The 14,771-nt window shown below is 54.1% G+C and overlaps 1 protein-coding gene and 1 pseudogene across 6 annotated transcripts; both read left to right on the top strand.

The window, feature by feature from the left end:
* The first annotated feature begins 703 nt into the window (after positions 1 to 703).
* On the top strand, positions 704 to 822 carry LOC118600738 (annotated as a pseudogene).
* Positions 823 to 6,607: 5,785 nt separating this feature from the next.
* On the top strand, positions 6,608 to 14,182 carry ISLR2 (immunoglobulin superfamily containing leucine rich repeat 2). Of its 6 annotated transcripts, XM_036218058.1 has the most exons (4): positions 6,608 to 7,029; positions 7,060 to 7,179; positions 9,237 to 9,383; positions 10,641 to 14,182. In XM_036218058.1, the coding sequence occupies exon 4, from the start codon at positions 10,649 to 10,651 to the stop codon at positions 12,884 to 12,886; it is 2,238 nt and encodes a 745-aa protein (XP_036073951.1). In that variant the 5' UTR covers positions 6,608 to 7,029; positions 7,060 to 7,179; positions 9,237 to 9,383; positions 10,641 to 10,648; the 3' UTR covers positions 12,887 to 14,182. The 6 variants fall into 6 exon arrangements, with proteins under 6 accessions (XP_036073951.1, XP_015980483.2, XP_015980482.2 ...); XM_016124997.2 differs by lacking the exons at positions 6,608 to 7,029; positions 7,060 to 7,179 and adding an exon at positions 7,243 to 7,793; XM_016124996.2 differs by lacking the exons at positions 6,608 to 7,029; positions 7,060 to 7,179 and adding an exon at positions 7,832 to 8,039.
* Positions 14,183 to 14,771: the final 589 nt, after the last annotated feature.

The raw sequence follows: 14,771 nt of genomic DNA, 5'->3' as shown, positions 1-14,771 counted from the left end.
TCATGTAGTGGTCAGAACATGGGCTTTGGAGGGAACCTGGTTCAAATGCCATCTCTACTATGTGGCCTTGCACAAACTGCTTAGCCTCTGTGGTCTCATGCAAATTGGGGGTGATAATACATACTTTGAAAATTATGAGAATTAACAGAGAGAACATGCAAAAAGCACTGAACTTTGGGAATTGGCAATACTCAATAAAAAATAACTATATATATCTGTACTGCCATAATGGAAAACAATTTGGAGGCTTCACAAAAGATCTAGCAATTGCACTTCTGAGTATTTATCTGAAGAAAACCAAAACACTAATTCGAAAAGATATATGCACCTTATGTTCATTACCGCATTATTTACAATAGCCAAGATATGGAAGCAACCTAAGTGTCCATCAATAGACAACTAGATAAAAAAGAGGTGGTACATCTATACAATGGAATATTACTCAGCCATAAAAAAAATGAAATCTCACCATTTGCAATGGCATGGATGGACCTAGAGGGTATTATGCTAAGTGAAATAAATCAGACAGAGAAAGATAAATACAATATGATGTCACTTATATGTGAAATCTAAAGAATAAAATAAACTAACAAGCAAAATGAAAACAGACATATAGATACAGAAAACAAACTAGTAATTGCCAGATGGGAGTGGGGTTGGGGAGCTGGGTGAAAAAGGCGAAGGGATTAAGAAGTACAAACAGAAGTACGGCCATGCCACCCTGAATGTGCCAGATCTCATCTGATCTCAGAAGCTAAGCAGGATCGGGCCTGGTTAGTACTTGGATGGGAGACCACCTAGGAAGACCAGGTGCTGTAGGTGTTTAAAAAAAAGAAAAGAAAAAGAAATACAAATAGATAGTTACAAAACAGTCACGGGAATGTGAAGTACAGCATAGGGAATATAGTCATAACATTGTAATAACTATGTATAGTGCTAGGTGGGTACTAGACTAATTTGGAGGATCACTTCATAAATTATATAAACGTCTAACTACTGTGCCGTATACCTGAAACTAGTATAAAATAATACTGAATGTCAACTCTAATTGAAGAATTCTAATTAAAAAATAAATAAATATAGCTATACATTCAACACTCTAGAGGAGAAGGCACTGTGCTGACTCCCAGAAGGCACCGTGGGCTTCTTCCTTCTCCTCCCCTTCCCCTCCCTCCTCTCCAATCCCTGTTCCTTCCTCCTCTCTGTCCCTCTCCTCTCTCTTCTGGTTCTAGTTCATTTAGGATCTGGGTGACTCTGCCCCCAACTGCTTCTCCCCGTACCTCTGTCCCTGTCTCTATGAGCTTTCTGACAGAATCACCCTGCAGGTCGCAGGCTGGAGAGATTTATAGCCATCCCCTCCCTCAGCCCACACCTGGCTACGAGACACAGTCATCTGCAGGAAGGTCACTTTTTTGCAGCACCAGCAGAGATGTGGGTTGGATAGAGGAGGTCCTGGGAGAAGCAAATAAATATAGAAAGCTTCCAGCTGGCTCAGAGAGAGGAAGCTAAGGCGTTCACAGGCACAGCACGAGTTCCCCCTTCCTGGTCTGTACACACTGGATTCTCCAGGAAAGCCTATTTGGGACACTCCAAAGAGAACGTTGCAGAGAACTATGCCTGACGGTTGTCCCTCCTGGGAGGGCACTGCATGGTGGGACCCGTCCTCCTTTTGGATTTGGTAGGGATAGGCCTGAGGAGTGGGAATGTGACAGTTCTAAGCTACTGTCCCAGCTGAGGTTGGTAGGTGGAGAGGGACATCTAGCCCCACAGCACAGGAGGGGAAACTGAGGTCAGAAAGGGAGAGAGAATTTTCTAAAGTCTCACAGAAAGTCAGTGGAAAAGCAGGTACAGCCCCATGACTCCTGATCTCCTGCTCCAGGCTCCCTTACACAGAATTGTACCTGGCTGTCCTCGAGGTGCGGCCATTAGAACTGGTCTTGCCTAGGTGCAGAATTAGAGGCACCTCTGCAACACGCCGCCTCGGGAAGGGTTCTCCTTCCTCCAGATCTCTGCCCAGCCAGCTGCCTGGCTGTGGCACTCTCCCTGGGGGGCCTGGCTAGAGAGCTGCTCTAATGGAGAACACCTCAGTCTCTTGGGGGCACAGGGAGCTAATACAGGAGACTTGAAGCAGGCCACCTGTCCCATCCAGAAACAGTCATCAGAGAGGCCACATCTGCTTCAGAGTCTCAAGGTCCTCCTAACCAGGCCGAGACTTCCTGAACTCATACCTTGCTTTGAGTGAGTCTCAGAATAAGTGCTTATCGTGTTCTTTCTCCATTTCCTCCGATGGCACCAGGCAATGGAGAACTGAAGGTTGCAGAGCAGAGAGGAATGGCCAGAACTGCAAGAAGAGCCGTGTCTCCCTTCTGCATGCCCCCGCCAGCCAAGGAGCTCCTGGTAGCCTTGACCTTTCTTACAGGGCCTACATACCTATTCAGTGATCGGATTTCATCTCTAAAGACATCAGCCTCTCTGCACTCTGAATGTTGCTATCTGAAGGACTTTCAGGAAGTGTTTTGGAGCAGGAGGACTCCCACTACACACAGAGCAATGAGCAGCAGTTTTAGGACGAGGGTTAGCTCCTGGGCCCAGGTGTGCAGGTGACCTCAAGAAATGGGGCAGATGCAGTGTGATGGGGTAGAAAACAAACTGCCCAGGGTCCCGGGGAGGAGGGCCAGCAGTGTCCCCAGACTTTCTGAAGACATCCATGAAGGCTTTATCTCATCCTCAAACTGGCTTCTAAAGCTACGGCATCCAAGGACCAGGGTTTCAGGAAACAGCAGCATTGGCAGGGCCTCAGAGCACATCCAGTTCATTCTCTTTCCTTCGAAAGGGAGGAGACTTAGGAGAGGGGGTAGGAGTTGCATAAGATCACAAAGTGAGTCTGTGAAACTGGCAGCTTTGTGCTGCTTCCACACTCTTCATAAGACCAGGTTAGAACTCTTCCTCCTGTTTTCCAACCTCAACAGTAAAGTGCCTCTCTTCTCCACCAAGGGACCAAGTGACATGTTCAGGACATAAAGTCATGTAGGAATATCTCTCAGTTTGTAAACATCTGTTCATAAATACCCAACTGAAGACTGAAGCTCCACTACTCCCAAAATAGCTTTGGATCTGGCACAGGCATCTCCAAGAACACATTTTTATCCTTTCAAGAATTCTGTGAAAACAGAGAATCCTCTAGTTTGTATGTATGCCTACCCAAGAGAGCTTCCCTCAGGCTGCTCACACACTGTGGACATAGACTGGTCTAACCTCCAGATAAGGGCATATCTAATATGGTTCATTACAATTATGGTCAGTCTCATTTCAATTCATTTTGATACAATATTAGATTACTCCAATTGCACGACTCCCCAACGTTTCTATTTAAAAGGGATTTCTTCCTCATAGTGAACCTTGGGGTTAACTCCTCAATATCCAATTCAGGGCTAGATGATCATTACTCTAAGCCAATCAATTCCATCCCCTTTGCCAGTGGTTGGCTCAGAGATGGGGAGTCCTAAGCCACTATGTGTTGATAAGACCTAAGGAGAGATTGTAGCTTCTAGAAAGAATCCAGTCACTTTATGGCACTAGTCTGTTCCCAATATGCATGGGCCCTCAGCTACTGCTGAACCCTCCAGTGGCACCAAGGATCACGAGACTCAGGCTGCCACGCTGTTAAGGGTGGCAAAGGAGAGAGAGAGAACCTGGGCCTGCTGATGTCATTCAGTCAACCAGCGCTGAAACCAGCCCTGCTCCCTACTTGTGAGATGATACACTTAATCGTCTAAAAGACTTTGAGATGGGAATTTTGTTATCTGCAGATGGAACATCTTAAGTGATTCCCTGCTTCACCCTGCTGTGGAGGGGCTGGCTGCCCAAGACTCCCCCTCTAGGGAGAGCCAGTCTTGCCTGTAATAGCTAAGCATGTTGACTCTTGCGGGCAGAAGCGTTGCCTCTTTCAGGCAGGAGTTCCCCATATTTAGTGAGACAAGCACAGACCCAGATAATTACATGCAATGCCACTGGAAGAGCTGTTGTTAATTGTGATGGCAATAAAGGGCCTTGCCAGCATGTTAAGCTAATTTCATGACAGCACTAGGAGGAAGGTCATGAACTGGGTCCCAGATTATTAATAATGTTGAGCTTCATTTGGAACCATTCAGAAAATTCCTCCCAGTTGCCTCCAGCACACTGCCACAGGTTTCGACTTTCCTCTGACTCAACAGTCTTCCCATAAGCAAATGTGGATGTTTTGTTTTTCCCTAGAAAATAATTAAAGTCACAGAGCCCAATAAATACTTAAACAGATTGTGGTTTTAATTAAAAACCTCCTGCCAACACTGCAGCTGTAGACCTCTCTTCCCAAACAGGCGCTAGTGACAGCCGCAAGCATCAGAATTTGGGTTGATGTATCTGAGACTAAAAATTTACAAATACTGACAGTAATTCTGATTGCTACCTATGCCCTGGTGTGTGTTGGGGCAGGGGGAGGGAGAGGAGTGAAGAGAGACATTTGAGGGCAGAGCCAAGGTTCTTCCCCTGTGGGGGAGGCAAGACACAAGCATGTAGGGGCATGTGCAGCAGAACACCAAATCCTACCTGGACCCAATTCTGCAAGGCAGTAATGATGGCTAATTCTAGCTATTGTTGAAAAAAATAATACCTCATTTCTGAGCACTATTTAAGTGCTAGGTACTAGGAGCTTTGCATGCATTTGTTGACTCATTTATTCCTCACGGCAAACCAGTAAAGTTGGTATTCTGAAATATACCCTCTTCTCTAAGGCAGAGAGGTTAAATAACTTGGGCAAGGTCACATAGCTAATACATGGTAGAGTCTGAAGCTAGAACTTTTCTTCCTAACCACTATGTAGAGTGTGAATGAGGAAAAGGAGAGCTGAAAGGTGGGAGGGGGGTTATAAACAGGGACTGGCTTCCCCGAGGAGTAAACTTTTTGCTGGAAATTAGAAAAGGGAATACTATGTGAATGGGGTGGGGGGCTAGGCTGCAAAAGCTGAAAGGCAGGAAGCACTGAGTGTTTAGGAGATTCCAGCTGGAGGGCAGCTATGAGAAAGGTCTCTGGAGCAGGCTACCATGCAAGACATATTTGATGCCCTCCTGGGCCCTGGCTTTCCTACTTTCAGAGGCCTTCTCACATCTATTAAATCATCCACGTACTGCCTTAAATGCAAGGCATGTACAACTCTGAGTGCAGTGATTGCACCTGAACTTTAATCAAACATCTATTACTTCCAATTGTGCAGTTTTATTTTCTTCTCTCTTGGAGCCGAAGGATTTTCTTTTTCAGGTCTCAGACATTTTATTGGTCCCTTACTAAGTCATGAGACTTAAGGACAGTCTTCTAGGACTCCTAAACAGGGCTCGAAGACAAAGCACTCATGCAGGGAGGAGGATGGGAACCGTTGGCATAGAGAAAGGTTCTGTCACAGGAGGATTAAGCTCATTGGTTGGTGCCACAGACTATTCATCCACCGAGTATTCAGAGGGTACCTGTTTTGTGTCCTGAGCACTGGAAACACAATGGCGTGTGAAGGGGGGTCTGTGCCTTTGTTAGGCAGGTGAGGAGGTTGCAGATTACTGGGACTTAGGCTGGGTGGGCCTAGGAAGGAAAGCTTTGGTACCTTGTTTAAGCGTCCTCCACTTTGGAACATTGCGCCACGGGTCTGCAGAGCCCGGGACAGCTCATGCCTCCTTGCCCAGTCGCCCAAATCATTGCTCCCGGCCTCGGTGCCTGGCAGGCGGTATCCAGCAGGGGGCGCGCGCGAACCAGGCCTGGGCCCGATACCTTGACCTACTGGGATCTACTGGGTTTCGACCCACTGCACCCCTGGGACTATCTGGGTCCGCAACATCGAAGTTAGAGGTTGTTTTGCAAAAAGCTTCCCCGAGCTCCAGCTCTCGGCCCCTGGGTCTGTCTAGGGTCTGGAACCCAGCCTGGTCAAAAAGCCTTATCCCGGATTCTACAGATTTCCGAATCTGGGGCCCCAGCGCTGGCGGCTTGGAACCTTGTATCTTTCCTTTCCCCACACCTACTTCCATCCATCTGATTAGCGGCCTGTTTCTTTAACCATCAAAGACATGGGCGGCGGCGGGAGTGGTATCTTCGCTCCTGGTTCTCAGCCTCTCAGTAACTGTACCATTATTAACATTATAGTCATTAGACCGCTCCTGCGCGCCTAGAGGCGCCGGGCAACATATGCGTAATCTTGTAGCTGAGCTCGGAGACCGAACCCAGAATCGTGGCTTCTACCTCAGGCCTCGGCGGACCTTGCTTCAGGCTGCAGGGGCAGGCACTAGGCTCCTCAGGGTCGAAAGCCGGGGTAAGAGTTGTCTTTCCCCAGGGCGCGCTCGGGGAACAAAAGCGCTCGCTGGAGAGTGGGCGGGAATCTCAGGGGTCCGCGGGAGCCCGCGCACTCGCTGGGTGGCCACCGCGCCCTTCGCCACGGTCCTGGTACCTGGAGCCCTGTTTCTCTGCCGAATTCCCCTGGCCTCTGCAGCCTCGGAAAGAAAGCAAAAAAAAAAAAAAAAAAAAAAAAAAAGGGGGGGGGGTGTTGGGGTCTTTCTTGGCTCCCTGGACCTGGAGATTCTCGGGACGCTGGCGCGGCGGGTCCCTGCGGTCCAGGGAAGCGCTTTGCAGAGAGAGAGCGAGCATATTCTCCCTTCCACTCCCCACTCTCTGTCATACAATCCCTCGGTCCTCTCAGTTGTCCCTCATTCGCCCCCTGTCTGTTCGCGTCCTCGTAAAAAGAACTAAAAGAGAGGTGAAAACTGGGCGGAGGACCCACAAGCCATGTGCCTCCACACCGGAGCCTCGATCCTTGTCTCCGCGCCCCGCCCCCGCCCGTGAAAGGTTCCAGGACCTGCCATCCGGACCCGATTCTTCATCGTCGCTGCTGAGCCCCTGTGTACCCCAGAACCCCCTTCCCGGGCCAAGACTTTCTGGGCCGCCCCCTCAGGTTTCCCAAGACAGAGACAACACTCATGATGTCCCCGAGATCCACAGACAAAGAGACTTTGCCAGGTGGGCCACGCCACTCCCTGGCCCAGCCAGGCCCAAACCGCAGGAACTCATTCCCGAACCAGGGACCCGCTCCACCTGTCCCACCGCAGGGTCAAGGTGCTCTCACCCCTCTGCCACCCTCCTGGTTCAGCTGTGGAACTACAGGATCAAGTAGGTGGAATAAGTTCTGGATTCTGATGAGCTGGTCTCAGCCGGCTCCACTGCCTACAGTAGCTGCAGCATGTGGAGGAGAGAGGGAGGGACGAGGAGCGTGCGTGCTCCAGACTGTTCATATTTAATTTACAAAAGATTCTTGGAACTCCAATCTGGTGGTCTCTTTAGATGCAGCGCTCTTCGCCCGTCTGTCCGCCCCCCACCCCCAGCTCATTAAAATGCTCCACTCGAATTGGGAAATTGATTTTTTTAGAGGCCTCAAACCCATTCCACCGACCCATCGCCAAAGACCCCGCTCCCCACTCCACGGACCTGGATGTGGACTGGGGGCCTAGGGTGCCCGGGACAGCTCACTGTCTACGGGAAGAACCGGAGAAGGCGGTGGCTTTGCGTGTGTCCGCGAACCTGTATCCCTTTCTCAATTCTGGCCAGCAACTCTCTAGGGCTGCAGTGGGCAGTGCAGGGGGAGAGGAATCGAGTTTTAGCCAAATGCCTGAACATCCCAGCGCCTCCACCTCCTTGCGGCTACAAGAAATATCGGGGTTTCGCCAGAGACAGGGAGCCAGAGTCAGGAACAGCGAGTATTGGAGTCTGCTGAGGCCGGCTGTTGTGTGAGCGTGGGACAGTGGGGCGGTGGCGAGCGGGCACAGACTGTGGGGAACCGTGTGTGAGGTTGGCGGTGTGTTTGCTTGTGAGGCTGCGAAGATATTGGTGGGGGGAATGGGAGGGAAAATGTGGCCCTAAGTTCCCAGCCCACAGTGCTCAGCAGGAGCAGACGTTTTGTAATCATCCCTTTTCGTGAGGCTGCTTGCTGCAGCCTTGAAGCCCCATTCGCCTCTAGCTGGCAAGACCTGAAGGTAAGGCGTTGGGTGCGCTCAGACGGGCTTCCTGGGTGCTGAAGGCTACTAACGGGCTGCTCCCCGCCCCACCCTGCAGTGCGCAGGAGCTGGCGCGCTGGACATTAGTTCAGTCACAAAAGACGAGACGTAAAGATTCGGGTTTAAGAGGCTGGACGGGTTCCAGGGGGGCTGGGGAAGAGGCTTCGTTTCCCTGTGCGTCTTGCAGGGCCGTGCTTTCTCATCTTGGGGTTGACAGGCATGGGGCGGAGGAGACCTGGGCTTGTATCTGCCCAGATCCAGTCAAAAATGGCAGGGAGGGTGAGGCGCTCTGCTAACACTATCAATTATGCATCGTGTTGAACGTGGCTTCGGGGAGGAGGCGGCTGGGGGGGGGGGAGGGGTGTAGGAAGGACGGGTCCGCGAGAGCGCGCAGCGGATCCCGCTGGAGATCTGTCTGCTCCACAACCTGCATTTGCAAAAAGAGTATAAAGGCAAAGACACGACCCTCTTTAGTCGTGCGCTTTGCCTTCTCCCAAATTCCTCAAAGATGGTTTGTCTCACGTGTTGCGGGGCTTAAGAACGGCTCGCATTCAATTAGCAAGCAGCTAAGCTCAGGGGCCCTGGCGAGACCGGTGCATGACGGTGAGTGCGCGTGAATGTGTGTACGTGCGGGAGGGGGAGGCTGGTGAGTGTCCCAGTGAAAGTGTGCTTTTGAAAATGTGTGTAAATGTTGCGAAAGCTCAACACGTCCACGCGATTATTGCATGATGATGGATAATTCTAACATGTGAAGGTCGGTCAGCTGTGCGGAGGGGGTGAAAGTCTGTGCTACTGTGTTTGAACGTGAGGTCGGTATAATAAGGAATAATGGCAATGTTTGCTGATGTGTAAGTGTTGGGGGGACATGGGTCATGGAGGTGCGGTGAACTAGAAAGAGCCCAGAAGAGGGCGGTGGGCAGAGGAGCCCCAACGTGCCTCAACCAGGGGTAGAGCCTCTATGGCTTTAACAAATGTAGACGATGCGGGAGGTGGGAGAGGCTGTGCGCGTCCCTGCCCAGCCGGGAGCGCGCGAGGGCTCTCTTCAATCTGCACAGCCGGCGAGAGGTGGGGGAAACAGACGCGAAAGGAAAAACTGAAGTGAGACCTCAGGGCCAGGGGAGTCTCAAACTTACCCGTTCCTTTCCCTGCTCCTCCCCCCATCGGAATTCTCCACAGTCGCAGCAACATATGTGGGAAGCCCCCAGGGCTGTCGTCCTGGCTCCGTGACATCGAATCTGGAGAAGGGATTGAAGCTCGAGGCAGCGCTCCGGGAGTCAGTGAGCAGAGGGTAAGCCGCAGGATCGCCCCACAACCTCGATCCAGGTAGGGGTAGATCCCGCCTAGGGTGTTGGCTAAGACCGGGGATAGGAGGGGAGGGGCCCTTCCCTGGGAGCAAAGGCAGAGCGGAGCATAAGGGTTCCCAAAGGCAGGGGCGTGGGAGGGGCTCTCTCAAACCAGCCTGGAGCCCTAAGCAGGAGCGTGCTATCTGTGTAAGTGCATTTGTGTGGCTGGGCATAGTTTTTATTGGAGGAAGGGCCCTTGGGCATCCTCGAGCTTCAAAAAATGGGGCCAAATCTTGAACATTATTCTACTTCCTTAGCTAGTGGTAGCCCACATGACCAGCCTGGGCTCTGCAGGACCGCGAGAGACCTTTAATGACGCTCCCCCAATGCTCAGACAGAAGGCTGACTGAGCAGCCCTGGTTCTCCACTCGTGGAAGCTTCAACCCAGAGCAGGCAGCTTTGATTACTGCGGAAGAGTGGCCTGCAAGTCTACTTCCGCGGATCCCACGCTCTTGCCACCTGCCGCATTGCTGATCCACTGGGATTTCAGTCTCAGTGGAGGGTTGTGTGCACACGCCAGTGCGCGTTTGTGTCCCCGTGTATGGGTTGCTTTTGCATGAAGGCTTGTGTCTGTCAATTCCCACGATGAACAGGAAAGCGCCTTGCACCGTGGTGGAGAACGCTGTACAAATGCTAGGTTCAGCTGAGAGAACAATGAGGTCTCCCTGTCTGTGTCTGGGTGCCTTTGTGTTTGCATGTCTGCGAAATTGTTGTGAACCTCTAAACCCCTACAGAAGTTAGCGGTTTGATGGCGGTGCCCGAGCAAGTGTTTGTATTGTTTGGGCGCATATATGGGCATGTGTGCGAGTGCTGTGCATGGACAAAGAGTTCGAGGGAGGACACCAGTCACGGACAAAAATACCCTTTCTGTGTATCTCTTTCACGTGAATAAACAAAGGCCTAGAAATAGTAATCAGTGAAGAGCCCACCACAGGCCGGTGAGCGGCCGAAGCAGGGCAGAGGGGCCAGCGCTAGGGTGAGAAGGTAGGTAGGGGAAAAAGAGAAAGGTAGGAGGCCGATGGAAAAGTAAGTCACGGCCCTGAGAGGAAGTATGCATTTAATTCCGAGACTTTTATTGAGCTCCACTCCCGCCCAAGAAAGGCTCCTGGGCACACAGGAGGTTATGGGAGCCTTGGGGCCTACTCTAGACGAGTTTGTGGAAGCAGAGCTTTATAGGGGAAGGAAGCTGGGACTCGGTGAGTCACCTTCTCCCCTCTTCTCCTGCTTCCACCTGCAGAATCCGCTATGGTGCCCATGTGGGCGTTGTGGCTAGCGGGGGCGCTACTAAGAATGGCGGGAGCGTGCCCAGAGCCGTGCGCCTGCGTGGACAAGTATGCGCACCAGTTCGCTGACTGCGCCTACAAAGAGCTTCGCGAGGTGCCGGAAGGACTGCCGGCCAACGTGACCACGCTTAGTCTGTCTGCCAACAAGATCACCGTGCTGCGGCGCGGGGCCTTCGCCGACGTCACGCAAGTCACGTCGCTGTGGCTGGCGCACAATGAGGTGCGCACCGTGGAGTCCGGAGCGCTGGCTGTGCTGAACCAGCTCAAGAACCTCGACCTGAGCCACAACTTCATATCCAGCTTCCCATGGAGCGACCTGCGTAACTTGAGCGCGCTGCAGCTGCTCAAAATGAACCACAACAAATTGAGCTCACTGCCCCGCGACGCACTCGGTGCGCTGCCAGACTTGCGCTCCCTGCGCATCAACAACAACCAACTGCGTACTCTGGCTCCCGGCACCTTCGACGCGCTAAGCGCGCTGTCACATCTGCAACTCTATCACAACCCCTTCCATTGCGGTTGCAGCCTTCTGTGGCTGCAGGCATGGGCCGCGAGCACCCGGGTCTCGCTACCGGAGCCCGATTCCATTGCGTGCGCCACGCCTCCCGCGCTGCAGGGGGTTCCGGTGCACCGGCTGCCGGTCCTGAACTGCGCACCGCCCAGCGTGCGTCTGAGTGCCGAGCCGCCTCCCGAGGCTCCGGGCGGCGAGTTGCGCGCTGGCTTGGCGTTCATGTTACACTGCTTCGCCGAAGGGCACCCCACGCCTCGCCTGCAGTGGCAACTTCAGATCCCGGGTGGTACCATAGTCTTAGAGCCGCCGGTCCAGAGCAGGGAGGACGATGAGGACGGGGCAGAAGACAGGGAGGAGGAAGGAGAGGGGGACGGGCCAACGCAGACGGGTGCCCCAACCCCGAGTCCAGCACCCGCTTGGCCCGCGCCCCCAGCCACCCCACGCTTCCTCACACTCGCAAATGGCTCCCTGTTGGTGCCCCTCCTGAGTGCTAAGGAGGCAGGCATCTACACGTGCCGTGCCCACAACGAGCTGGGCGTCAACTCCACGTCAGTACGCGTGTCGGTGACCGCTGCCGGGCCCCCAAAGCACGCTCCTGGCGCAGGGGGAGACCCGGAGGGGCAGACCCCAACCTCCGAACGCAAGTCCACAGCCAAAGGCCGGGGCAACAGCGTCCTACCATTCAAGCCTGAGGGCAAAATCAAAGGGCAAGGCCTCGCCCAGGGTAGCATCCTTGAAGAGAAGGGGGCAGGGCCGGAGGAGGAGGCAGGTGAGGTAGATGAGGCGGAAGACCAGGTCTCTGAGGACCCGGTGGAGAAGCAGCGTTGTGACCAAGGGGACCCCTCACGGTACGTGTCCAACCACGCGTTCAACCAGAGCACAGACCTGAAGCCTCACGTTTTTGAGCTGGGTGTCATCGCGCTGGACGTGGCGGAGCGCGAGGCGCGGGTGCAGCTGACGCCGCTGGCGGCGCGCTGGGGCCCTGGGACTGGCGGCGCTGGGGGAGCAGGACGGCTTGGGAGGCGACCCCTGCGCCTGCTCTATCTGTGCCCCGCGGGGGGCGGCTCAGCAGTGCAGTGGTCACGCGTGGAGGAAGGCGTCAACGCCTATTGGTTCCGCGGCCTTCGGCCTGGCACCAACTACTCTGTGTGCCTGGCGCTGGCAGGGGAGGCCTGCCACGTGCAAGTTGTATTCGCCACCAAGAAAGAGTTGCCCTCGCTGCTGGTTATCGTGGCGGTGAGCGTGTTCCTCCTGATGCTGGCCACGGTGCCTCTGCTGGGCGCCGCGTGCTGCCATCTGCTGGCCAAACACCCGGGGAAGCCCTACCGTCTGATCCTGCGGCCGCAGGCCCTCGATCCCATGGAGAAGCACATCGCCGCCGACTTTGACCCGCGTGCCTCCTACCTCGAGTCCGAGAAAAGCTACCCGACAGGTGGCGAAACGGGCGGCGACGGACCAGAGGAAGCCCCCGGGGAGGGTCTTGACGAAGACGCGGAGCAGGGGTGCCCAGGCGGGGACTTGCAGAGAGAGGAGAGCCTGGTCACCAGTTCGCTGGTGGAATCCCAGTCCAAGACCAACCAAGAAGAGTTCGAGGCGGGCTCGGAGTACAGTGATCGTCTGCCCCTGGGTGCTGAGGCGGTCAACATTGCCCAGGAGATTAATGGCAACTACAGGCAGACAGAGGGCTGAACCCCTAGCCCTCCCGCCTGCCCATTCTCATCCCCCACCTTTGGGTGCCAGGGAGCCGAAGCCTAGGGCTGGCAGGATTTATGCCCCCCTCACTTACTGCACCCCCTTCCCATTCCCCAACCTTGACTCCTGGGGACTGCTAGTGGGGAGTGGGACGATTTCACCAGTCCCCCACCACCCACGGTTGTCATTGTCCTTGTGGACCGAGTTCCCCTTTGGCAAGCACAATTCCCTGCTCCTCTCTCCCGATATAAGACACCATCGCTGACTGTGAGGCAAAATCCACACCTCTCCGTTCCCACGAAATAGTTACCTTCGAAATCTGCACCACACCCCGCCCCGCGGTGGGCCCTGGAGCCTTAGGAAACGGATGAAGACGTTGGAAACATCTGATGGTAACGCTGTGGCTCAAGGGTCGGCCCGGGATCCCCAACAGATGTCCCTAGCGTAGTACGCTGTGGGGTCAAGCCTCGACCCCCTACTATGTCCTTTCCGGGATGCATGTCCTGGAAGCCAACTTTCTATTTTTTTAGTTAAAGCCCCCTTGCTACTGGGAACCAAACCCTTTAGCTACACCCCACTCAGCCCCGCTTCTGACCAGCTGGAGCCGAGCTGGGTGCCTAGGGCGCCTTTCAGCTCCTCGCTCCGATTTTTATATTTTCGTTCTTTTCAAAGACAGCGACACTCCGGGTCTGGTGCTAACAGTCTTTTCCCAGCCTCTGGGAAAAGTGTGGTGTGTGCGTGTGTGTGTGTGTGTGTGTGTGTGTGTGTGTGTGTGTGGTTGTGTGTGTGTGTGGTTGTGTGTGTGCGTGCGTGCGTGTGTGTGTGTGTGGTTGTGTGTGTGGCGGGGGTCGGGAGACCTTTTCTTGAACCCTCTCAATTAACTTACAGCGCCGCAGAACCGCGCACCGTTTTTCCGCTGAGAGTGTAGGCTGGTTCCTGGGCCAATTTCGTTGTGGGTGAGTTGGGGTTTCGGAGATGAGTGCACGGGACAGCTCTGCTCCCGCTGCTGCACGAGGCCCAGACCTCAGATCAAGAAGCGCTGGGGCCATAGGAAGCCAATTATAGTCTCCCAGGCGGGCCGCCTTGTGAGGGCGTGTGCCCTGGTTTGCACAAAGCCTGCGCGTGACATGAAGCGGGATCTAGGTGGGGAAGAGTCCCTCAGTCCTCGCGTCTCCCCGCCCTGCCCCTCCTTACGCGACGATAGTATTTTCCTGGCCTGTAGTTCTAGACAAGCGTGGTCTGTAGAAGAAAAGTCTGTGTCCTGTAAAGTGTGACCCTATGGGGGGCGGGGAGGGGGGCAGGCAGGTGGGCAGGGAGGACGGGAGGGAAGGGAAGGGTGGACTCGGTGAGGCGACTCGGGCGGGGTCCTTTTGTTGTCGTTCTGTAAGGAAAGCTCGGGCTTGGGTGGGGGATTTCGGGCGTCGGAACCAGCCTTGTCCGTGGAGCTCAGCACAAGTGCGGCCCGGGGCGGAGTAGCAATCCTTCCTCGGCCACGCTCTTTTCTAAAGGCATCTGTATGTACACAGTCAATAAAACAATTGATTTGAACTGGGCTTGGTGAGTCTTTGTCAGGGGACAGAGGGAGGAGCCTGGGGGTACTGGAGGAAACTGGAGAATGAAGGAGCCCCGAGGCCCCTCCCGTTGGGATTCTTTGTGAGATCTGGCGTTTGACTATCCTCTGATATTGCCAGGTGCTTACACCAGGGCCTGCTGCTGATGCCTCCAGCTCCGGGGTGGAGAGGAGAAACCACGTGGTAAGGGGGAGGCTCACAAGCAAAGGGTGGGTCTCTGTAGACTAAAATGAAGAGTCCCCGGGTGTGTACATGAATGTGCTGTGCACAATTCTCCTTGGGTCGACACTGTCGCTGTAATGGGGTGTGGC

Source organism: Rousettus aegyptiacus, unplaced genomic scaffold, assembly GCF_014176215.1.
Source record: "Rousettus aegyptiacus isolate mRouAeg1 unplaced genomic scaffold, mRouAeg1.p scaffold_m13_p_3, whole genome shotgun sequence".
In the NCBI taxonomy this organism is placed as follows: domain Eukaryota; kingdom Metazoa; phylum Chordata; class Mammalia; order Chiroptera; family Pteropodidae; genus Rousettus; species Rousettus aegyptiacus.
The sequence above is the reverse complement of the archived record's forward strand: the minus strand, read 5'-3'. Positions and strand labels throughout refer to the sequence as shown.

Bases quoted from the DNA above. Each gene is read 5' to 3' on its own strand.
- ISLR2 (XM_036218058.1), top strand. From the start codon at position 10,649: ATGGTGCCCATGTGGGCGTTGTGGCTAGCGGGGGCGCTACTAAGAATG.